At 48.7% G+C, this 23,907-nt stretch overlaps 1 protein-coding gene across 1 annotated transcript in view; it reads left to right on the top strand.

Moving 5' to 3' along the window:
- The window catches only part of CMBL (carboxymethylenebutenolidase homolog), a 23,336-nt gene extending 4,965 nt beyond the window's left edge, over positions 1–18,371 (top strand). Inside the window, exons 2-6 of the mRNA XM_007106795.4 lie at positions 7,104–7,337; positions 9,391–9,498; positions 13,378–13,520; positions 16,351–16,442; positions 17,600–18,371. Coding sequence (XP_007106857.2) covers positions 7,123–7,337; positions 9,391–9,498; positions 13,378–13,520; positions 16,351–16,442; positions 17,600–17,779 — 738 coding nt within the window. The 5' untranslated portion in view covers positions 7,104–7,122 and the 3' untranslated portion in view covers positions 17,780–18,371. The remainder of the gene's footprint in view (positions 1–7,103; positions 7,338–9,390; positions 9,499–13,377; positions 13,521–16,350; positions 16,443–17,599) is intronic.
- Positions 18,372–23,907: the final 5,536 nt, after the last annotated feature.

Below are 23,907 nucleotides of genomic sequence, written 5' to 3'. Positions count from 1 at the left end.
GCCGCTCCGCGGCATGTGGGATCTTCCCGGACCGGGGCACGAACCCGCGTCCCTGCATCGGCAGGCTGGCTCTCAACCAGTGCGTCACCAGGGAAGCCCAGAACCACTTTTTAAGATTCCATATATATGTGTTAGCATACGGTATTTGTTTTTCTTTTTCTGACTTACTTCACTCTCTATGACAGACTCTAGGTCTATCCACCTCACTACAAATAACTCAATCTCATTTCTTTCATTGTCTCTTTATATAGCATTATGTTTTTGAGATTTACTGCATTGATAAATATATATGGAATTTGCTCATTGAACTGCTATGTAATGTTCTTTTTAGGAATGTATTAGCTGTAACAAATTACCACAAACTGGGTGACTTAAGACAGCAGAAATTTATCCTCTCACTGTCTGGAGGCCAGAAATCCGGAATGAAGGTGTTGGCAGGGCCGTGCTCTTCCTGAAACCTGTAGAGGAGAGTTTTTCCTTGTCTCTCTCCTGGCTTCTGGTGGTTGCTGGCAATCCTTGGTGTTCCTTGGTTTGTAGATGCATCCCCTCCAGACTCTGCCTGTGTCTTCCACGGCTGTCTCTCCATGTGTGTCTGTGTCTGCATCCACACTTCCCTCTCCTCTTCTCAGGACACCAGCCATTAATTAGATTAGCACCTACCTTCACCAGGATGGCCGTGTCTTAACCTGATTCCTCTGCAAAGTCCCTGTTTCCAAATAAGGTCACATTCACAGCTTCTGTGGGTTAGGACTTGAACAGTACCTTTTCTGGGGGACACAGTTCAACCCACGACAGTGAATAAATGGCAACGTATCTCGTTCTCCTGGTGGTCGTTATATTGCTTGCAATTGTTGCCACATTTTGGTGGCAAGAACAGCCTTGCATACCCACTGCATGTGTCTGTGTGTACACACACACACACACACACACACACACACACACGGGGGCGGGGGGGATTTCTGGGTTGCAGGGTGTGTTCATCATTGCCTTGGTTGAACTGCTTCCCAGAGTGTGTATCAGTTTACACTCCCTTCCGTTTCCCTACTTGGGCACCATCTCTTGGTGTTAATAGACTTATTGCCAATCTGCAAGAGGTAAAATGGTATCTTGTTGTTGTTCTTGTTATAATTTCCTTAAATGCCAGTGAGGTGGAGTATCTTTTCACATGTTTACGGGCCATTCAGGTGTATCCTTTTGTGAATTGCCTCATATCTTTGGAACATTTTCTATTGGGGCCGTCTTTTTTTGGTTAATTTCTAAGAATTCTTCATATATTTTATCTGGATACTACAGCCTCTGCTTTGAAAATAATTTCTTCTTTTAGTCTGTATCTTGTTTTCTCACTTTTTTACGGAGACTTTTATCTTACAGTGTTTAAAATTTAATAAAAGTTTGAAAGCTTTTTCTTGTGGGAAATCTCAAGGCATGTATGAAAGTCGAGAGGGGCTTCCCTGATGGCACAGTGGTTGAGAATCCGCCTGCCAACGCAGGGGACACGGGTTCAATCCCTGGTCCAGGAAGATCCCACATGCCACGGAGCAGCTAAGCCCGTGTGCCACAACTACTGAGCCTGTGCTCTAGAGCCCACGAGCCACAACTACTGAGCCTGTGTGCTGTAACTACTGAAGCCCGTGCACCTAGAGCCCATGATCCACAGCAAGAGAAGCTACCACAGTAAGAAGCCATGCACCGCAATGAAGAGTAGCCCCCACTCGCTGCAACTGGAGAAAGCCCGTGTGCAGCAATGAAGACCCAACACAGCCAAAAATAAATAAATAAAATAAATAAATTTAAAAAGAAAAAGAAAGTTGAGAGACTAGTACAATGGACGCTCCTGAACCACCCAATTCCAGCACTGTCAGTACTTAGACACTCTCCCGCAATCTCCACAGCCTCCTGGGAAAGTCCCAGTACATACATCAGCACGTAGCTATAAAAGATAAGGACTCATTAAAAAAACCATCACTGTTATAACATTATTCCTGCTTCCCTGCCTCCCCCATTAAAATGATTCTTAGTATCATCAAATATCCAGTCAGTTCAATTTTCCCCAATTTTCTTATAAGTGTTTTTTACAGTTGGCTACTGCTATGGACTGAATTGTGTCCCCCAGATTTACATGTTGAAGATGGTATTGGGAGGCGGGGCCTTTGGGAGGCAATTAGGTTTAGATGAGGTCATGAGGGTGGGGCCCCCATAATGGGATTCGTGCCTTTAAAGGAGGCTGACAGGATCGCTGTGGGTGGTAGGCAGTGACTCGCAGGGATTTGTTTTCTCACCTGGGTTGCTTGGTGTCCATCCCACCTCCCGAGGAGCCACAGAGCCCTCCTGCCCCTGTCATGACCCGGCAGAGCCCCGTCTGTTCTGCCGGCCTCTCCCTGCCTGCGCCTTGCAGCTGGACCTGGCTGAGAGACACGGCCTCGCTGACCCTGCCTATGTCCCAGGCCCTCATTTTCCACTTCTATTCTCCCCTCCAAGCTCCTCCTTCTTCTACCCTGATCTGTTGACTCTGCTTCTTAGTTCTCTGAGCAAACAGATGCAGGTGGGTGCATCCACAACCTCCCTCCTGGCGACACCCACCCACCTGTGTCTGTGTCCTCACCCTCTGCCTTCTCTCCCAGGGCTGTGGGAGGACCTGCCCAGTGCCTCCTCAGCTGTGCTGGCCTCACCCCTCTCTCCAGAGACCATTGGTTCCCTCTCCGTGGTACATTCCCATCCACAAGCCAATATGCTGACATTTCTTCCATGAAGAAAAAGAAAAAAAAAGACTTGTTTCCACATCTTCCCTCCATCTTTTGCTCACTCTCTTTTTTAGGACTAGTGACAGTCTAGAGAGAGCTTTCTGTATTTCCTGTCTCCCCGTCTCTCTTCTGTCTCAGCCCCCGGCAGTCCCACCCTCCCCGCTCCTGCAAACCTGTTCTGGACGCCCTCAGCCTGACTTCCACCGTGCAGAGCCTGGTGGGCAACCCTGTCTGCACCCTCGGGTCTTCCTGCAGAATGTTGCACGGTCTACACTCTCCCTTTCTTTCTTTCTTTTTTATAAAAATTAATTAATTATTTTTGGTGCATACACGTTTTTTCTTTCTTTCTTTTTTTTTTTTTAAAGTATAGTGGATTTACAATGTTGTGTTAGTTTCAGGTGTACAGCAAAGCGATTCCGTTATGCTTACACTCTCCCGTTCTTGAAGCCCTTCCTTGGCTTGGCTCCTGGACACCACTCCTGGGGTTTCCTCCTCTCTCACTGGCCCATCCTTCTCAGACACAGTCACTAGTCCCTTTTTACCTCCCCAAAGGAAGTCTTAAGTACTGAAGGACCCCAGGGCTCCATCTTCTGCATTCTTCTTTATTGTTATCCCCTGAACGATGTGATTCACTCTCAAGGTTGTAGATACTGTGTTCAGCTGATTCTCATTATTCACAGAAGTTATGTTCGGTAAAGTTGCTGTGAACGCTGAACTAGCTGCTAGTGGACCACAGGGAAATGTAGTCGGTTCCTGCGAGCCTCTGGTCACGTTTCCATCAACTCATCAATACTTAACCTTGTTTTGTTTGTGTTTCTGTATGAAGAAACACAATGTATATTTACTATATATTGTTGATTCATTCACATTGACTCATAGCCTACAGCAGTGTGACTCACACCTGAACAAAGCTTGTCTAACACATATTTTCTCCATAAGGCACATCACAGCCTTCTTGCACTTAGATCGCTAGACGGCACTTTAGCGCTGCCCATGAAATCACCAACAAAAAGCACAAAATTACCAAACGTGTGGCACTAAATAGACCATGAGAAGGACACTTGTTTACAGCGTGAGAGCTGAAACAGGAAGACAGAGCACAGCCTGGCTCGACCTTGACTGGGAACGTGCATCTCAGTGACTCAGATTTTTTGTGGCTCTGCACAGATTTGTGGATGATGCAAAAGCCCGGCCAGAATTGATTTTGGAGTTACGAATAAATTTAGCAAGTAGGCAAATTCATGAATACAGAATCTGCAAATAATGAGGTTCGACTGTGTATGCTGATCACTCTCAGATGCATATCCTCAGCTTGGACCCCTACCCTGAACTTGTGTGTTGTTATCCGCTGGACGTGAATGTGAATGTCTCATAGACATTTCAGACTGCTTATGCCACAGCCTGAAGTCCTGGTCTCCTCAAACCTGCTCTTTCGGCACTCTCTCCTTTTCATTGAGACATTCCATCCTTTTCCAGTTGCTCAAGCAATAGACCTAGTCACCACTGACTCCATTCTGTTAAATATCCTATGCATGACATCTGTCAGCAGAACCAATTGGCTGCACCTGAAAAATCTATCTAGACCCTGACCTTTCTCGCTCTTTTCACCGTTACCATTCTCGTGGCAAGAATTTGGCTTTCTCGGTGTGAGATGGAAGCCGCTGGAGGATTCTGGGAAAAGCAGTGTTCCCCTCCGTGCTCTCTCCCTGATATTTCTGTTCCAGCTACACTGTTCCTTGTTGTTCCTCAAAACCCGGAAGAAAGTGAACACTTGTGATCGCCTAGATTCAACAGTTGTTTGCAATTTGCCATAATTGCTTTATGTTTCTGTATGTATGTCTGTGCATGTGTGTTTTATAATGATTTGAGGGTAAATTGCAGATGTTGATACTTGAGCACACATATTTTAAAAATAAGAACATTCTCCTACATAACTTCTATTATCACACTGTAGAAAATTAATATTAATTCATAATGTCCACTGTCATCCATATTCACTTCCTCACTTGTTCCCCACGTGTCTCTTACAGCGGTTCTTAACCTGGAACCAGGATGTAGTCAAGATTCACATGGTGCATTTGATTTCATTTCTCTTTAATCTCTTTTAATCTCAAGCTGTCTCATCACCTTTTTTTTCTTTTATATTGATTTTTGAAGTTAGGAATTTTTTCCTCTCATTCTGCATATTTGTCAGTTTTTTCTGTTTCTAAATTTATTAGCGTAAAGTTGTTTATACTAATTTTTTTGTGATTTTTTTAAAGGGAAAAATCTGTACTTACATCACCTTTTTCATTCCACATATTGTTATGCTGTTGTTGTTGTTATGTGTCTTTATCATTCTTTCCATTTTATTGATCGGGTTTGCTGGAGATATACCTATTTTATAACTTCAAAAATCAGATTTTAATCACTTTCTGTTTCTCCATTGTTTATTTTCATCTCATTATTTTCTCCTTTTGGGTTTATTCTAATTTTTCCCCTCACTTCTTGAATTGAATGCTTAACTTATTTCCATTCTTCCCTTTTGTCTAATACATGCAATTGAAGAGGATCAAAGGATGCCATCCTCAAATATGGCACTTTGGCATATTGATTATTTTGAGCTGAAGGCAATTAGGAAACAGCAGATGCAAAAAGAGTTTTTCTCCCTCCCCCTTTCTGCCTAAAATTAGGGCATAAATTCCCCCTCCCCCATGAGGGGAGCAACTCTTATCACCAGATTCCCCATATATCTCCCAGTCATGTCTCCACAATTTATCACCCTTTGTTAAAATGCTGTATAAACCATGTGTCTAACTGCTTCTTGGGTTTTCACTTCTTTTCTGCAAAACCCCTGTGTGCTAAAAATTAAAAATATTAGTAACGTGTATGCTTTTTCTCCTGTTAATCTGACTTTTGTCGGTTAAATTCACGGGCCCTCAGTTGCTGAACCTAAGAGGGTAGGGGAAAGTGTTTTTCTCTCTGACTGCAATCTAGGGTATCAATATTTCTCTAAGTACCGGTGTATTGTTTCAACTTTTGGCTACAGAGTGTTTTCATTGTAATTCGGTTCTAAACCTTTTGAATGTTTATTATCATTTCTTCATTGTGCTAATATAACACGTTTTATACAACATTCTTGTTGACTTGTGTTGTGGGTTAATATGTGGGCAGTTTGGTAGCTGTTCACATCCGCTTGAAAAGACTGTATATTCTCTAATTGCTAATGAAGAGATCTCTATCTTTGGAGTCAGGCTTCCTCGTTTTTCCTTTCCAAGGAAACCTCTTTGAATTAAAAACAATAATTTAATTAGAGAATCTGTCTCAAACAGTGAATTTAACATATTTACATGTGTTTGGATTTATTTCAGCCCACATTATTTTTTGCTTTATGGTTGATAGGTTTGCTGTTCTTTTCCTTCTCCTTTCCTGCTGTTTGTTTGGTCAAGTGTGTTTGGGTCTCTTCCTCATTTCTACCCCCATTCTCACCATCAGTCTTCCGGATGAGTGTTTATTTGGAGCACCTCCTCCTGTGAAGCTGTTTGTAGTCAGCGTCTCTTCAGTGGGGAGCATTTTGCGGCCTGGGTTGTGAAAGTCTTGCATTTGTTTCTGCCAGGTGCCCAGGGATTTCACTGCCCGGGGCCCACTGTTCCGTCAGTTTCTCAGCCTAGGTGTTCCTACTTCAAAAGGATGGTACAAATTTGGGGGACTGGTTTTTGTGTGGCTGCTGCTGAAGACCCTACATTCATTTATTTTCCAGTTTTATTTCATTATTTTACTTTTTATGGTTTCTTTTTGCCTTTCCTGGGCTTCCTTACCATATTCCTAGGCTTGGTTGACAGAGTTTTTCTTCTTTCTTTTGTTGTTTGTTTTTAATTTTCTCCGCTAAATATGAACCTTTGAGGGCTCAGGCCTTGTGTGGGAAAGTCTCAGTTACAAATCCCTGCCTCATGGGGTCCCGAGGCCTCACTGGACACAGAGTCCTAAGCACTGGTTAGGTGAGGGCCTGTCCCCGGGTCTGGCCCTGTCCCCAGCATCCTGGCTCCTTCACATCTGCTCCTGCCATCCTGACCCTGACCTCCAGTTTCCTCTCTCACCCGGGGATGGGGGTTGCTTCCTTTTCCCTCGGAGCGCCACCACGTTAACTTTTATCTGTTGGTTGCATTCGCTCTGGTATCTCTACTGTTTGTAATGGGAATGGATTCTTATTAGCTTCGTCTGATTACCCAGGACCAGAAGTTATCGTTGATTTCTTGCATGAATACACTCTAAGTATAGTTAAAATTAATTTTTTCCTGTACTCTTGATTTTAGTTTACTCATTGTTTATAATCTTTGGATCTGCACCACTCAGAGTATAATGCATGTGTCTCTCTCTCTGTAGCCTGACTTAAACATCTCCAATGGCTAACGAAGCTTATCCTTGTCCATGTGACATTGGCCATAGAATAGAGTACGGAGGGTTGGGGCATGAAGTTCAAGTTGAGCACATCAAGGCTTATCTCACCAAATCCCCTGTTGACGCTGGCAAAGCTGTGATTGTCATTCAAGATATATTCGGCTGGCAATTGCCCAATACCAGGTATATGGCGGACATGATTGCAGGAAATGGATACACGTACGTATAAAACTCTTCTTCTTTCTTTTTGCTTAAATTCATGTAAATTTCTGTATTTTGTTCCCTTCAAAGGAAATGAAACCAAAAAACCCTGAGTATATTCTGATGTACATTATCTGTTTTCTTATCTCACTGGGGGGGCAGGTAAATGGAGACTGTCACATACGACAGTCAGTGTCCAGTGGAAGCCAACTGCTCCCAACCCAATGTCTGGGCTTCAGGTCCTCCTGGGATGGCTAGCCCTGTAGACTTGTTGGACGTTGAGAGAGTTATTTCCCGATGTGAGGCCCTGCGCAGACACTGGTACAGGACACCTGGGGCAGAACTCGCCAGCTCTGAAATGGATCCACTACTTGGCCCTTGAAGCATCTCTGCCTGGGGTCAGCTTTCACACACAGGGCACACGTAGTTATCCTGGTCTGAACACAAGCTGTCATGGCCCGATCTGAATTAGACTGGCTTCCAGAACCGCCAGAGTGAGACCTCACTCAGCTCCCAAAGGCTATCTCTTTGTCACATTGTGTGACCATGGCCACCTTTGGTGACTGCTGTCACCTGTCTTCTCCTCACCGCTGTGGCGTGGGTAGCAGCTTCAGTAAAGCATGGAGGAGAGAGAGGAGGGACCATTCCTGCCAGTCCAGCTTCACTAAGCGTAACACTCAGCGAGCCCCGAGTGTGGTGCACCCCAGTTCCCTTTGTTTTCTTCCAAAGAGGACCTGAAAACCAAAGCGTGCACCTATCTCGTTTTCCTGCAAGGAGAAACGCATTTAAAGGAAGCACACCCACTGCCGTGTGATGCAATCTCCTGTTGACTGGAAGGAGGACGTCCACTTGATTTTGCCCTTTTTCATGCCCTCACGTTTCTTCTTGTAGATGAGGCAACTTAACTTTCCAGGGGCAATACCAGTAATAAAAACAATAGCCAGCCCTGACTGCTTCCTGGCTCCGCCAGACCCAGCACCAGGGCGTTCCTGGGGTAACTGCCTTTCATCCTTCCAACAACCCCGACGAGGTGGGGCTGTCACTGTTCCCATTTTGATGGCTAGGAAACCGGGGCATGAAGGCAGAGGTCTCAGTTGCCCCAGGTCACCTGCTGCAGCGAGGAGATTGGATGGGACGGTGGCTTCTGTTGTCTTGGGTGGGTCCATTAGCTGGAGACAGAACATGAAAATGAGTAAAGATGCCTGTGACTTCCAAAGCCTCTCACCCTTATCTAAGTGTTTTGCCTTCAGAATAATCCTCTGAGGGTGCACGGCTCTGTTAGATCATCAAGAAAAAGAGGCTAAAAGTGACGAAGTGACTTGTTAAGGTTTCAGGGCAGAATGGGGCGGTACTGGGACCTGAACTTAGATTCTTCTGACCCAGATGTCAGTGTTGTTCGCGCCCCTGCAGGAGAGGTTGTGTTCCTCCGTCCATGGCCGTGACCTTTACTTCAGGAACCGGCTCTCTGGCGGGGGCCGCGTTGCCCCACCCTGGGGTGATGCGGAAGGAAGGTTGACGTGGACCCCGCAAGCTGGCTTGTCTGCTCCGCGGCCCCTTTTAGAGCCTGCATGAGACCAAACCCTCCGGGCAGGACTTTGTGCCCTGTTGGCGTCCTGGGTGGAGGTTGGGAAACTGCTTGGTCACGGTGACTGGGCCGCTCCCCAGGTGTGCCCTCTGGCCCGAGGCTAATGCGGAAGGCCAGCTGAGAGGTACCACTCCTCGGGGCAGGAGGGGAGCCTGTGTCCACCCGCCCAGGCCCTGGCCGCCCGGGAACCCTCGTCCTGGGTGTCACAGCTAGCGGGGAGTGTGCACGGCCGAGGCCTCGGCATTTCAGATGGGCTGCGCTCTCGGCCGGCTGCCAGAGGCCCTGCACCTTCGGTCGTGAAATCCGAGATGCTCTGGCCTGGAGCCAGCTGGCCTCTTTGCTGCGATCACAGCTGGCCCTTGTGACCACTACCTTTCTTCTCCTGTGGTCCAGAACCGCCAACGTGACAAGTTCTTAATGAGCAGAAGCAAATATGGAGTCCCAACAGCTCTGAAACTAAGAAGGATGAATGTCCCTATTTTACAGAACCATGGTTCCAGACTTCTTTGTAGGGCAGGAGCCGTGGCCCCCCTCAGGGGACTGGTCCACCTTCCCGGAGTGGCTGAAGACAAGAGATGCCAGAAAGATCGATAAGTAAGTCCCAAGTACCTTACCAGCCAGCGTGGCTGTCTTGGTGGCGCCCCAGGGCCCCGGGAACGAGAGGCAGGAGGGAGAGGAGGGTCCGGCTTCCTCGGTCACCCACCCACCTGCCCGCCCTCCCGCCGTGTACGACCTCAGAGGCCACGGCTCACAGAGTCCTTCCTGAGGCGTGAAGGAAACCGATTTCGTTTAGCACAGTCTTTGCAGAGGAGGGGTGGTAAGAAACCAACAAGTACCCTGCTGGCCAGTAAGTTCACTTGCTTTCCTCTCTGGGAAATGCTTCGTGGCACCGATGCTGAGAGAGCTTCCTTGAAGTACCTGGGGGTCCCATTTTCCTTGACAGTTGGGCCATAGGGGTCCATAGATCAACACTCCCTCGCTCCCCTCTGGTTGCAGAACCAGTTGAAACAACAGGCAGAGAAGAGAGACTAGAGGACACGTCAGCCCCACTTCCACTCCGCTGATAGGAAACTGAGGCCCCAAGTGCCATCCCCTCCCCCCAAAAACGCCACCCTCCCACCCGCCGCCTCGGGGAAACTGGGTCTTTAGACCAGACCCACCAGACCAGGACTGCGGTCTTGCCAGGGTCCAGGGAACTGTTGGAAGAAAAGGGGGGGATCCCCCAGGACTGCAGCCTTTTATTCAATTGGCTCCAGCCCGTCCAGAAGCAAGGACCAGAGGGCTCAGCTGCCACTCAGCTCCCCTCTTCTTTGTCTGGAGGAATAAGGATGGCGCTGGGAAAGAGGCAGGGATGTTCTCTAGTGCCAAGCTCCTCCTGAACAAGAAAACCTGAGCCCAGGGCAGAGGGGTCCCCCAGCCCTAGCCCCCGACTCACCGTGACCAGGCACCCTCCCGAACGCTGTCCTCTCCCATCGTCGGACGTCCTCCCGTCACGCACGTGAGCCTCGTGTTTGATAAGCTGTCCCCCAAGCCCAGGTTGGGGCAGCTGCTGATAACACGGCCCTCTGCCTGTGGCCTCTTGGTCCCTGGAACTCTCTGCTCCTCCCGAGCTGACTCCAGGGCTGCTGGCCCCTCCAGCTCCTGAGCTGGCGGACCCCGGGCAGACCTCTGTCCACGGCCCGCAGGGGCCTCTGCCTCCGCCGAGTGCGGCTCCTGGGCCTCACCTCCCCCCGCATACCCCCGGGCCAGACTCTCCTGCGCTCTGGCCACCCTCTCTCCGCAGGCCTGTGCGGGGCAGCAGTGCTCCGCGGCTCAGGCCAGCGTCTCCCTCGGGTCTCTGCACAGTCCATCAGACCAGGGAGACGCTGCAGGCTGCCCTGGGGGCTCCCAGCTTGCTGGGCTGTCAGCAAGTAGGAACCTCGGGGTCTTGCTGGCGGCGGGAGGTGTGAAGCGCCTTGTCTTAAGTCCCACCCTGGGGAGTCTCACTGCAGGGGTGTGGAGGCCCGGCTCCTTCACCCCCAGTCGGGCGCCGCCCCAGCTCCAGGTGCCCCGGTTGAGGCTTTTGTGGAGGCCACACCACAGCCCAGCTTCTCTCTCTGCCCTGCTTCCTCCCTTCGCTTCCCCAGGGTGGACTCTGAGATTACTGGGGACCCCACTTCCCCACCTTTATCCAGTTCCAGGCCCCCCTCCCAGGGACTCAGGCTGCAAGCCCAGGAAAAGCAAAACGAAGCAGGAAGTTACGAGTAAAATGCAAGTAGAAACACAAGAGAACCAGAGAGCCTGTGATGTGAATATGAAATTCAGCTTTGCGTGGAGGGGAATAGTTGGGACATTTTGAGGAAGAGCCGTGTGGGGCTGCCTTCTTTTTGTGAGCGCAAATCGGGGTGATCCTTTCTGGCGGGCATTAGAGCCGCCCAGAGGTACCTCTCCACAGGGGATAAGGAGAGCCACACCTTTTAAATCAAAATGAGACATGAAATGGAGACACTAACTTGGAAATTAGACTGAAGTCCTTGTGTCTAGTCAAGTATCTTTTGTTTGAAAGAAAACCCATCTTGAATGCTTACTGCTTAAGCAGTCATGAAATTTATTGGCTTATATTACTGAAAATAGGTAATTTCTGGCTTCAAGCAGAGGTTGGTCTATAGCTCAGAAGGTATCCCCAGGATTCGACCTCCCAACATCCCGCAGCACCCTTGTCTGATGCTGGCTCCATTGTCAGGCAGCGTTTGCCTCTGGGTGGCAAGATGGCTGCAGCAGCTCCAGCCTCCCATTGGCTCCTTTCCCAGCAACCCAGCAAAATTCTCGTTTTGTCCTGATGGTTATGACTGGGTCACAAGTCCATCCTTGAACCAATCATTGTGTGTAGAGATTGCTATGCTGTGATTGGCAAGGCCAGAGCCACATACTCCCCTCCTGGAACTGAGCCCCCCAAAGTATATGGACCGAGCATGGGGAAGGGAGGTTCATCCAAAGCTAAGTTCTGGTGTTCCCAGGAAAGTGGGGAGTATACTCAGCAACAAAAGCCAAGATAGGTTCACTCGAGTCGGTTAAAGAACGTTTATAGAAATGCCCTCTTCCTTCTTGTCCCCTCCAGTTAAGGCAGTTATTCTTAAGATCAAAGCATTCGAGAAAAACTGAAAAACCAAAATGACAAAAACTATTCCTTATTCCATTTTATTTTGCAGAATTACTTAATTACAGCTCTTCTAAGATTATGAAAATAACTACTTGCACACAGAATGGTATGATACATATGTTTAAATGTGTTCAAAGATATCTTAACGATTAAAAGAAAAAGAACGTGCAATAGAATTGCTTTCTCTCTCTTTTTTTTTTTTTCTTACTTGCAAACAGACAGCATGTCTTCCTTATCAGATCCAGCAGAACTTTCCGGGCTGGGCTTGCAGCACTACCTCCATTTTGGCATCGTGCTTCTAGTTGCAGAAGCTGTATGAGTTCCAAAAACTACTCCTTATTCCATTTTATTTTGCAGAATTACTTAATTACAGCTCTTCTAAGATTATGAAAATAACTACTTGCACACAGAATGGTATGATACATATGTTTAAATGTGTTCAAAGATATCTTAACGATTAAAAGAAAAAGAACGTGCAATAGAATTGCTTTCTCTCTCTTTTTTTTTTTTTTCTTACTTGCAAACAGACAGCGTGTCTTCCTTATCAGATCCAGCAGAACTTTCCGGGCTGGCCTTGCAGCACTACCTCCATTTTGGCATCGTGCTTCTAGTTGCAGAAGCTGTATGAGTTCCAGACAACCCATTTGCAAATGAACCATTTGCCAGGCCAGAGCCACTGTTCCCCGTCCCCTTGGGCTTGCCTCTTCCTCGTGGCTTTCCAAATACTGCTGTGCTCTTTGGGCATGGGAGGAAACAGGCGATGCAGAGTTAGGGTGTCTGGGAGGGGGATGGAATGTGCTGAGTCAGACAGAGCTGGGGAGCTGCCTCCTGGCTGAGGCTGGGCCCTGTTGAGAGAGCGGAGATGGAGGAGCTCCCTGGGGCCGGATCTTGGGATCAAGCCCTAGAGCCGTGCTGTGGCCTTGGGCCTTGATCTATCCTGAGGCTGTGGAAGGCTGTCACTCAAGATGGTCTGATTTGTGCCACCCTGTCAGGTGGTTGGAAGAGGCTGGGCTTGGCAGGGAGACTTGCTGGGGAGAGATGTCACTTGTTACTCGTCACCCGGGCAGGAGGTGGTGAGGACGGAGCTCTGAAACCTCAGAACCTCAAGGAACAGCTGCTGAGAAAAGCCCTGTTACCACTGGTGCTTGCTGCTCAGTGTACTTTCAAGGGGACACAAAATACCTCTGTTTTTTTTTCTTTTGGCTGTGCCAGAAGCTTGCTGGATCTTAGTTCCCCCACCAGGGATTGAACCCGGGCTCTGGCAGTGAAAGTGCAGAGTCCTAACCCCTGGACCACCGGGGAATTCCCCTTGAATAACTTTTCTTTCATTCTAGAGAAGTTGACGCGGTCTTGAAGTATCTGAAACAACGTTGTCATGCCAAGAAAATTGGTGTCGTGGGATTCTGCTGGGGTGGAGTTGCTGTCCATCACATGATGATGAAATACCCAGAACTCAGGGCAGGGGTGTCCATCTACGGTAAATCTGCCTTGTGCATTTTTACATAATGAAAACGGGAGGAGGGGTTGAGTGACAAAGGCCACGAGCCTCTTCCCAAACTGAGGGTCCTGGTGTAACAAACTCCAGTGGAGCAGAGATGGCCTATCTTAAGGAATTGGTTTTAAAAATCGAAGGTGGAGGCGGAAGTATGTAATATCTAACCAGAGGGAACCCGGGTCCTGTCTGTGCCTTTGGGAAAATCCCCTAATCTGAGGTCTCGATTTCTTAACCTAGGGTGAAGGAGATAACTTTCTTTCTGTGATAATGGTTAATATCAAGCAATATTTTTATGAGCAATAGCTGTGAAAAGATTTTTCCAAGATATGACTGATTCTCAACTACTCATGCATGCGTGCAGTCCTACACACACACACACACACACACACACACATACAATATATACACATGCATATATGTGTATATATGTGAAAAGAGGGAAAGGGAAAACCCACTCTAAAATGTAAATAGCAACATAAACATTTCATCCAAACAAACCAAATGCATCACACCAATGACATAAGAACATTATATCTGTGTATAGAAATGGTTACTAAGTGAGGATATGGAAACATCCGACCTGGGCTTTCTTTCATGATAGTATATCCAACAGTTATACTAATGATTCTTATTTGGCTTAATGGTTCCTCACTGCGGTATTTTCACTTACTTTTAGCATTAAAAAAACCCTTTCACCTGTTTACTTACTCAAAGGCAGTAGCAAGCTGCCAGGTGCCGCTGTGCACAATGGGGCTGGCCGCCCTCGCGGCGCCTTTGTGTGAATTAGCACAAGGCGCTCCGGAGTGGACTGCTCGCCGGCGCCCCCTCGTGGCCGCCGCTGCGCAGTGCGCGACTGCGGAGCCGGGCGGGACTTGGAGCCCAGGGGCCTCAAAGCGCTGTGCAGCCACCTAACGTGGCCTTCACGGAATAGGTTGGAAAGCGTGGCCCTCTTGCCCGTGGCTCCCTGCATTCTAGAGAGGAGTTGCAGCTAAGGGGAGGCTCTCCGGGTTACTTGGCTTTGCTAAGGAAACGGAAAACAATTTTTTCTCCTCCGTCCTGACTGGGAGTCTCTGTGACCACCCTTGAGTCAGGCTCCGCTGTGAGTCCTCTTTCTGAGTAGGTCCCGACCTTGGACTCTCTCCTTGACCCACTGGGTCAGTTTAGCGAGAACTCCCCACCCTTGATATGTGATCAAGTTCCTCATGTCCCCCCCCCACCGATGCCTTGTCACCCTGGCCTGCCTTCAGCAAAGGCTTTGTCAAATATTGTCTGGCCAGAATCCCCGTACCCCGATGATTCCTTAGTAATTTTCCATCCACCGGCCCCCATCCTGCTCCTTGGTGGTAAATCCTACTTGTCCTCGCATTTGGGGTTGAGTCTGGTGTCCCTCCCTCACTGCAAACCCTCATTGCCATGGTCGCCTCGAATAAAATCTTCCTTACCGTCTTTGACAAGTGCCAGAATAATCTTTTCTTTTTTAAAATAAATTCATTTATTTACTTTTGGCTGCGTTGGGGCTTCGTTGCTGCCTGCAGGCTTTCTCTAGTTGCGGCGAGCCGGGGCTGCTCTTCATTGCGGTGCGCGGGCTTCTCGTTGCGGTGGCTTCTCTTGCTGCGCGGCACAGACTCTAGGCGCGCCGGCTTTGGTAGTTGTGGCACGTGGGCTCAGTAGTTGTGGCTTGCAGGCTCAGTAGTTGTGGCACGCGGTCTCAATAGTTGTGGCTTGTGGGCTCTAGAGCGCAGGCTCAGTAGTTGTGGCTCACGGGCCCAGCCGCTGTACAGCATGTGGGATCTTCCCGGACCAGGGAGCGAACCCATGTCCCCTGCATTGGCAGGCGGACTCCCAACCACTGCGCCACCAGGGAAGCCCAGAATAATCTTTTCTTTAGAACTCCTCTCATCTCAGAATGACAGTGGAGTTTGAAACTTTTACTTTTTTTCCTATAGGAGTGGGCACACTCAAAGTTGTCTGAATTCCCAAAGTCCAACGTGCTTTTGACTAAATGATCTCTAAAATTCTGAAGGCACTTTAGAAGGATGAAAACTAATTATTATGAATGACCTGCTGGGACCCGCTGCCATGCCCAGGGACTTCACACACGTGGTCTCCTCTGTGCACAAATACCCCGTCAAACACTGACGTCAGAACCTTGGGGCTTGAGTAAACCGTGAGAAACTTCCAGAACAGTGGTGGTCAGATGGTCCAGATTAGAAAGTTATCACCTCTTGGTAAATGAAGGCACATCCCAAGAGGGAGCATTTTTCAGGCTGCTCCGTATCTTTACCTGCCAAGCAGCCGGCCAAGTCTACAGCCATCATTTAATGGCCTGATTCCTGGTGAGTGAGGTAGAGAGAAGGGAGCTCAGACTCAGTAACCTTCTCTTTGAGCCCAGTTTTATAGACCAGGCCACTTTTGTGGAAGAGTAAACCGTGAGAAACTTCCAGAACAGCGGTGGTCGGATGGTCCAGATTAGAAAGTTATCACCTCTTGGTAAATGAAGGCACGTCCCAAGAGAGAGCATTTTTCAGGCTGCTCTGTATCTTTTACCTGCCAAGCAGCCGGCCGAGTCTACAGCCATCATTTAATGGCCTGATTCCTGGTGAGTGAGGTAGAGAGAAGGGAGCTCAGACTCAGTAACCTTCTCTTTGAGCCCAGTTTTATAGACCAGGCCACTTTTGTGGAATTGCTAAAAAGAAGAGACACAAAACCCCCAAAGCACATGTTTTCCTTTGAAAAATCTAACTCACGTCGTTTTCTGTGGCACATGTACGGGAGTCATACCCTGTGTCCCTGTCCCGCCCCCATTCTCCAGGCATCATCAAAGACTCTGAAGACGTGTACAATTTAAAGAACCCCACGTTGTTCATTTTTGCTGAAAACGATGCTGTGATTCCTCTTGAGCAGGTAAGTTGGCATCTTAACTCTTCTCGTCTCTGTGTTTAATAGCGGGACCTGACATTTTGGGGAAAACATCCCGAAGGATTCATTTGTTGCTCCAAATATGTTTCAACATTAAAGTTTTAAAGGTGTGTTTTATCGGGGGCTTTGAGGGGGACTGTAACCCCCTAAGTGCTGCTGCCATGGCTGGATGGCTGGTTACTTCCCTGCCCGTGCCCCCTCCGCGTGGAACCCGTGAGTTATCGTAACATCTCTGTCCTTAAAGACACAGCTGTTTTTGTTTTTTTAATTAAAAAAATTTTTTATTGAAGTATAGTTGATTTACCATGTCGTGTTAGTTTCAGGCGTACGGCATAGTGATTCGGTTATACATAAAATATATATATATATACATATATATGTATATGTATATATCCATTCTTTTTCAGATTCTTTTCCCTTATAGGTTATTACAAAATATGGAGTAGAGTTCCCTGTGCTATACAGTAGGTCCTTGTTGGTTATCTATTTTATATATAGTAGTGAAGACACAGCTATGTTAAACCCAGTATGTTGATAAGGAAAAAGCAGACCGAAACTGTGGTTCAAAAGCAGTTGTTTAGAAATTACTGTTGTTATTCATAACTGATACATTTTATTGATATGTTTTAAACAACTTATATTTGAATCTATTGAATACATTGAATATGGTATATGCAAATAGATTGAAGTATATATTGAATAATATATAAATATATTAATACAATTTCAAATAATTGATGATGTATCTTTTTAAAAAGTATTTAATTTATTTCTTTTTAGTTGGTTGCACCGGGTCTTAGTTGTGGCATGTGGGCTCCTTAGTTGCAGCATGCATGTGAGATCTAGTTCCCTGACCAGGGATCGAACCTGGGCCCCCTGCATTGGGAGCACGGAGTCTTAACCACTGCACCACCAGGGAAGTCCCCTGATGTATCATTTTTATATCGCTCTGAATTCTCTCCTTTGCCAGAGGTGAGGGCTGTGCCGGTTGTAAAATTAAAAGTGAGAAATTCATGATAGCTATGGAACTTAATTTAAAGCACAGATGTTAAAGCTCTTTGATGAGCATTCAGGGATTTGGAGAATGGAAAATATTGCTAGAGGGTGAAAGTCCTATCATCATGAAATCTTTTGCCAACCAGGTCTCTTTGCTGACTCAGAAGTTGAAAGAAAACTGCAAAGTGGAATATCAAATTAAAACGTTTTCTGGGCAAACGCACGGGTTCGTGCATCGCAAGAGAGAAGATTGTTCTCCTGAAGACAAGCCCTATATTGATGAGGCGAGAAGGAGCTTGCTCGAGTGGCTGAACAAGTACGTGTAGCCAAGGAGGCCAAGGGGAAACTTTCTCAAAATAGCTCGCATCCAGAAGTTTGCTTTGAAATGCTTAGATCATTTGATTTCATTTTCACTTTACAGAAGATGAATCAAAGAATCCTGAAATTCATCTGAAACACAAATTCAGTAGGAAAAGTTAATGTATGAAATACTTTAACCTTTAACATGTGCATAAATAAAAATTTTAACAACAGGTCAGGACCTGAAGAATTTGGATGGTAGAGTAATGTCCTAACTATTAGTAAAAAACCCAGAGCTATCCAGGGACCAGCTCACAGCTCGGGTATGGCCTTCCGGCCTTGAACTGAGCACATCCTCTAAAACGAATAATTTGGCAAAACCGTGAAGAGCCTGAGATGTAAACTCAGGTAAAGCCCACCTTACTTGGACTTTTATCTCTGTCTTAATACAGATGAATTTGTCATGTTCATATATTGCACTATGAGAAATTTTGAGATTAAAATAGGGTTTTAATGACTGACCTAATCATATCAAGCTAAAGACTTAATTTTTGAGGTTTTGAATTTGTGGCTTTTTCTAAAAGCTAATAAAAAACGATGGATGAGAGTTGCCATCCAGCTGTCTGCTAGGCAGTGGTGTTTCAGACACTGACATTTTCGGGTCCCTGGGGCTGCGGTGGCATCACACACCTCTCCTGTGTTCAACCAGGAGGGTGGTGTCAAGGGTACAGTGTCAGTTTTTACATTTAAGTTAATTAAAATCAAATCAAATCGAAGCCCCAGCTCCTCAGTAGCCCTCACAAGTCAAGCCCTCAGTCACCATGGGTGGCGGGTGGGAACCGCAGGGGGCGTGCTTGTCTGCGCTGGTCAAGCCACTTCACATGCCGTAGCTGCATTCTGCTGATGCTTGTCAACCCCGTCATGCCCCACGTGACAGCCCAGCGGTCGTCCTTCTCAGTCCCGGCCCAGAGGATCCCTCTACCTGGCCAAGTGCTCACGACTGGAGCAGGTAGCCGTCCCTCCCGCTGGCCCGCAGGCGCTGCAGACGCTGCAGGGCTACCTTTTTCCCCACCGGGCCGGCCCTGCAGGAGGCTCGCATCAGGTGGGGCTGCGGGGAGGGGGCCGGCTTGGGTCCTGGTGGAGGACCCAACGTGCATGGCTGACTGGGGGCCGTTTCTTGTCAGGGCTGGGGCTCCGGGAGGGAAATCGGGGCAATTTCTCGTCTGGAAGCCGGGGAGCAAGGAGATCCGGGCGGCCTCAGGGAGCCGCCCCTCATCTTCCGTGGTCGCTGGGCCTGCAGAGGCCCCGGGAAGGGGTGCGGGCTGGTTGTTTTTCCCGGGCTGGGCCAGGGGCCGGGCAGCGGTGGGTGAGGAGTGGAGAGGAGGTGAGAGGGCGCGGGGAACCAGGCTGGCTGTAGAGAAAATGAGAGGCGCGCGGGAAGAGCCCAGCCCTCAGGACCCAGAGGGGCCTGACTTGTTCTGCTTTTTAAGGGGAGCTACTTGGTGGAAGGTGCGAGGGGGCTGAAGGTGCAGCGGAGAGGTTCTGTCAGGCAGGGGGACCTCAGCTCTCAGGGTGAACCTGTCCAAGAGCCCTGACTCACTCCCGCTCCATGCCCACGGCTGCTGGAGGGGGCTCCCATCACTGTCCCTCCAGGGGGCCAGGCTGGAGTGGCCGCCTGGAATGACGCACCTGGCTGTGCTGAGAGGAGAGCACCTGGAGGGCCCTGCATGGCTAGTCAACGCTCTGGCCTGGAAGTGATGCTTCTCTCCCCTCACTGGCCTGAGCTGCTCACGTGGCCCCGCTGGTCACAGAATCTGGAAGCGCGATCCTGTCGGGTGCCCAGAAAGGGCCACGTGTTGGCGCGGCTCACTCGTGACTACCCGAGATGGGGAACTGAGGAAGCAAGCTTGAGAGGAGATGGAATCTAGGGTAACCCCCCCCACCACACACGACAGGGGTGTATGGGTTTCCTACTGCTGCTGTGACAGATGATCACAAACTTTGTGGCTTAAAGACAAAGGTATCATTCCGTCGGCTCAGCTGTTTTTTCTGCTCTGGGTCTCACGAGGCCCAAGTCCAGCTGCTGGCTTGTTAGGCTCCCTTCAGGTCTGGGAAGGATCCACTTCCAAATACAGCTGACCCTTGAACAACAGGCCTGGACTGCATGCCTCCACTTGCAGGGGGATATTTTCCAGCAGTAAACACTGCGGCGCTACACGATTCGCAGCCGGTTGAATCCTTGGATGTGGAACCGAGTGTATGGAGGGCCAAAGGGCCGGCTGTAAGTCACTCAGGGGTCGTCACCTGCACAGGTGGGCGGCACCCCTAACCCGTGTTGTTCAAGGGCCAAGTGTGCACCCCAGTTTCTGCCACAGCTGTCCCTTGCAGTTCGGGACCGAGGCCCCGTTTCCTTCCTCGGCCCCTTCAGGCCTGTCTTCGGGGCCTGCGCACGGTCCCCGCATCTCAGGGCCAGCAGCGGGGCACCCAGTCCTTCTCACCTGCACCTCCCTTCTGTGACCATGGAGGGCTCCTGTGATGACGCGGGCTCATCTGCATCACCTCCCCCTTAAGGTCAGCTGACTAGTACTTCAGGCCGGCTGCAAAGTCCCTTCACAGCTGCACCTAGATCAGCGTCTGACCGGATGACTGCATACCCAGACTGAACCCTGGTTTGGAATCCTGCCTGCCACCGGGAGGGGGGTGGAGGGGCTGCCAAGATGAGCATCTGTGGGAGCGCAGAAGCCGGAAGTTCACACTACCGGCTTCACCCGCCCTTGAAACGAGTCAAGATCATACGGAAAGTCTCGGTAAGTGCAGATTTTCAGCGCTGTATAAACCTGAGTTGACTTCAGTGAGTGAACAGTGCAAACTGTGCAGCCTCTCTTGGCAATGGCCGGCATTAAACGAGAATTTAAGGTGCTAATGCAGTAATTCTCAAACGTTTCGATCTCAAGATCCCTGTATGCGCTTGAAAACTTATTGAGGACCCTCCCCCCTCCTCCCAAGAGCTTATGTTTTTGTCAGTCACACCTGTTGGCATTTAGTGTGTTAGAAAACAAAACTAAAAAATTAAGGCAAATATTTATTTTAAAATAATAATGAACACACGTTAATATACACTTTTTCTATTTTCCAAAACAAAAAAAGAAGAGTGGCACTGTTTTCCACTTCTGCAAATCTCAATGTCTCTCTTAACGGAGGACAGTGGGTTCTCACATCTGCTTCTAACACATTCAGTTCAGTGCAATGTAGAGTCTGGCCACATCGATATGTTCAGTAGTTGGAAAACAGTGCATACTCTGTTTTAGTCTCTTCCAAAAGAGAACAAGTGGTAGTTTCAATCAACTTTTCATTCTGTTACGTTGGTCCACCTACACAAGAACGAGACGTAATATACTGATGATTGCAAAATACTAGCTAACTGAGCCATGCACAAATACCATCAGTCGTTGCTGGTGGGGGGGCGGGGGGGGGCGGGGCGGTTGAAGGAGGGAGACCCCAGAGACCCTCCCGGAGCCACTGAGGACACAGTGAGCAGGTGGCTGCCGCCTACAAGCGCTCTCGCCAGACACCGGGCCCGTCGGCACCTTGATCTTGGACTGCCAGCCTCCAGAACTGTGTTGTCTAAGCCACCCGGACTACGGTACTTTTGTTGTAGGAGTTCCACTGAAGTGACAGGGTCACAATTCATTTCTGAGCAGCCGTCTGTCACGCACACGTGTGAGTAACCGGCTGTCAGCCACATTTAAGTAAAGACGGTGTCCACGGGGAGGGGCCGGTCCAGCTGAGGCGGCCGCCATGCCTGTCACGTGAGGTGCTTCCCACACTTGCTGTCGAGCGAGCACCGAGACGCCGTGTACTCAGGGGCCGGAATCTGATGACTCGGTGGCGGGCACTGCTTCGAGGTCACCCTTCAGTGACAGCGGCTTTCTAGGCGGGTGGTGGTGAGGAATATAGCTTCCGGCACCACCACGTGATCCCCGCTCACTTGAGTTTTACCCGTCACTGCTTTTGCACCATCAGTGCAACTGTCAACCCGGTGAAAAAGGCAAATCAGCTCTTAGCGAGAAACTAGTGTTGACCTCACAGCCCCTTGAAAACCGCTGTTATCACCTACGTAAGACGTTACAACAGCACTCAGGACCCAGCATGATCCAGGTGCCCTCGCTGCTGCCACTGCGTTCCCCTCTCCCTGACCTTCAACGCTCCCCAAGGAGCCACCTGTCTTTGGTGCCCTCTTTCCTGGCGCTTCAGATGACCCCCGTCTGCCCGGCTACCCCCAAGAAGCACCTGAAATGCAGAAACACTTCTCCACGCCTAGTAGTAGTTCATTTATTTGTTACTTTGTAACTTCCATTCCTCCCCCTTTAGTGGAGCTGTTTCACCACGAACAGAGAAAGAAAGGATTAAAGACATTCGGTCACATACAACCCACCAGCCTCTCAGCCCCTGCAGAAGCATTTGTTTTTCTTTTTTTTTTTTTTTTTTTTTTGCGGTACGCGGGCCTCTCACTGCTGTGGCCTCTCCCGTTGCGGAGCACAGGCTCCGGACGCGCAGGCTCAGCGGCCACGGCTCACGGGCCCAGCCGCTCCGCGGCATGTGGGATCCTCCCGGACCGGGGCACGAATCCGTGTCCCCTGCATCGGCAGGCGGACTCTCAACCACCGCGCCACCAGGGAAGCCCGCTTTTGTATTTTTGAGTGGTTGTTTATAATTAAAGACCAGGCCACCTAACAAACATCGAATAGGGAATTCCCTGGTGGCCCAGTGCTAGGACTTGGCGCCTTCATTGCTGGGGCCCGGGCTCGATCCCCGGTTGGGAACTAAGATCCCGTAAGCTGCACGGTGCAGCCAAAAAACAAAACAAACGGAAGGACAAACAAACAAAGACACTGAATAAAGCCGCAAGTGCAGGAACTGGGAACCAACAGGACCATGTTGGGCCCTGCGTGGGAATCCGGCTTCAGGGTCAAGTGCCTTCACTGCTCGATACACACAGGATGAGGTGTGTGCTCTTGATACACACGGGGTCGGCTACAATACAGGGCATATAAACTCAACAAGCCGTTTGGAACTGGAAGATAAAAGGTAACATGGTACCCTGAAGAGGTGCTTTTACCGGAAAAACTCAAAAGCTTGTGAAACAACATGTCTACGAGTTTGTTCATAAGCCACATAGTTTCTCTCAACCGAACCCAGCAGAAACATCTGTGAGGTCCACTCTTCGGAGGAGTGGTTTGGTAGCTCTTTTCATTCAACCACAAAGCCCTTCTTGTAAGACTGGTCCAAAGCAAGCTGCTGTATGTTCTTTATAGGCTAGAATCCACCCTTGTCAATCAACTCATCTGAACTAGTAGGTCAAGATATTCATCTAAGTGGGTCCAAGTCTGACTCGACCCCAACCTTGACGCGTTCTGACGCTGCGCCCAGAAAGCAGTGGGGTTAAGTGATAATAGTGCCACTTCACAATCCATTTCATGATGAAATATGTATCAGGTTGTATGTTCATTAGGATGAATGACATTGGCGCTTACTACTACGCTTCCTAGTGAAACCACCAATGCATTAACGTAGAGAAAACACAACGACCCAATAGTTAGGACTGGTCAGCACCCAGGTCCCCAGGAGAAGCCTGGATCGTTTCCTAATTCTATGGAACCTGACTGGTCCAAATCCTCTCCCCCTGGTGGCACAAGAGTGAACTTTATCATCGTGATTCTCTAAGAAACATCCTTTTGGAGAACCAAACTCAAGCCAATGGGGGCAAAATAGCACAGCGGAGAGGGGAACTCTCGAGTTAGATTGCCAGGGTTTGACTAGGCTCTACCACGTACTGGCCAGAAGAGGCTGGCAGATGATCAAAACTCACCTGTAGGATGTGAATAAAAAGAAACCTGTCTCCTTTACAAGGTGGTGAGAACAGGTAAAGTTCTCAGAACACACCTTGGCCTTTGGTAAGGGCTATGTCTCTGTTGGCCAGTATTATTTTAATAAGCAGAATTAATTCAATACCAATCTACTCATACATGGTCACTACAAGGTATTTCCTCCCACTTAACTCATTTTTCTACATTTCACTCTAACCTCCACTCGTTCTGTTCCTCTGATAAGAAAACCCCAACAGGGTTCTGAATCGCCCTTCTGAGCACCTGCA

This window comes from Physeter macrocephalus, chromosome 8 (assembly GCF_002837175.3).
Source record: "Physeter macrocephalus isolate SW-GA chromosome 8, ASM283717v5, whole genome shotgun sequence".
Classification (NCBI taxonomy): Eukaryota; Metazoa; Chordata; class Mammalia; order Artiodactyla; family Physeteridae; genus Physeter; species Physeter macrocephalus.
Note: the sequence above shows the minus strand (reverse complement) of the source record. Positions and strands in the feature narration are given on the sequence as shown.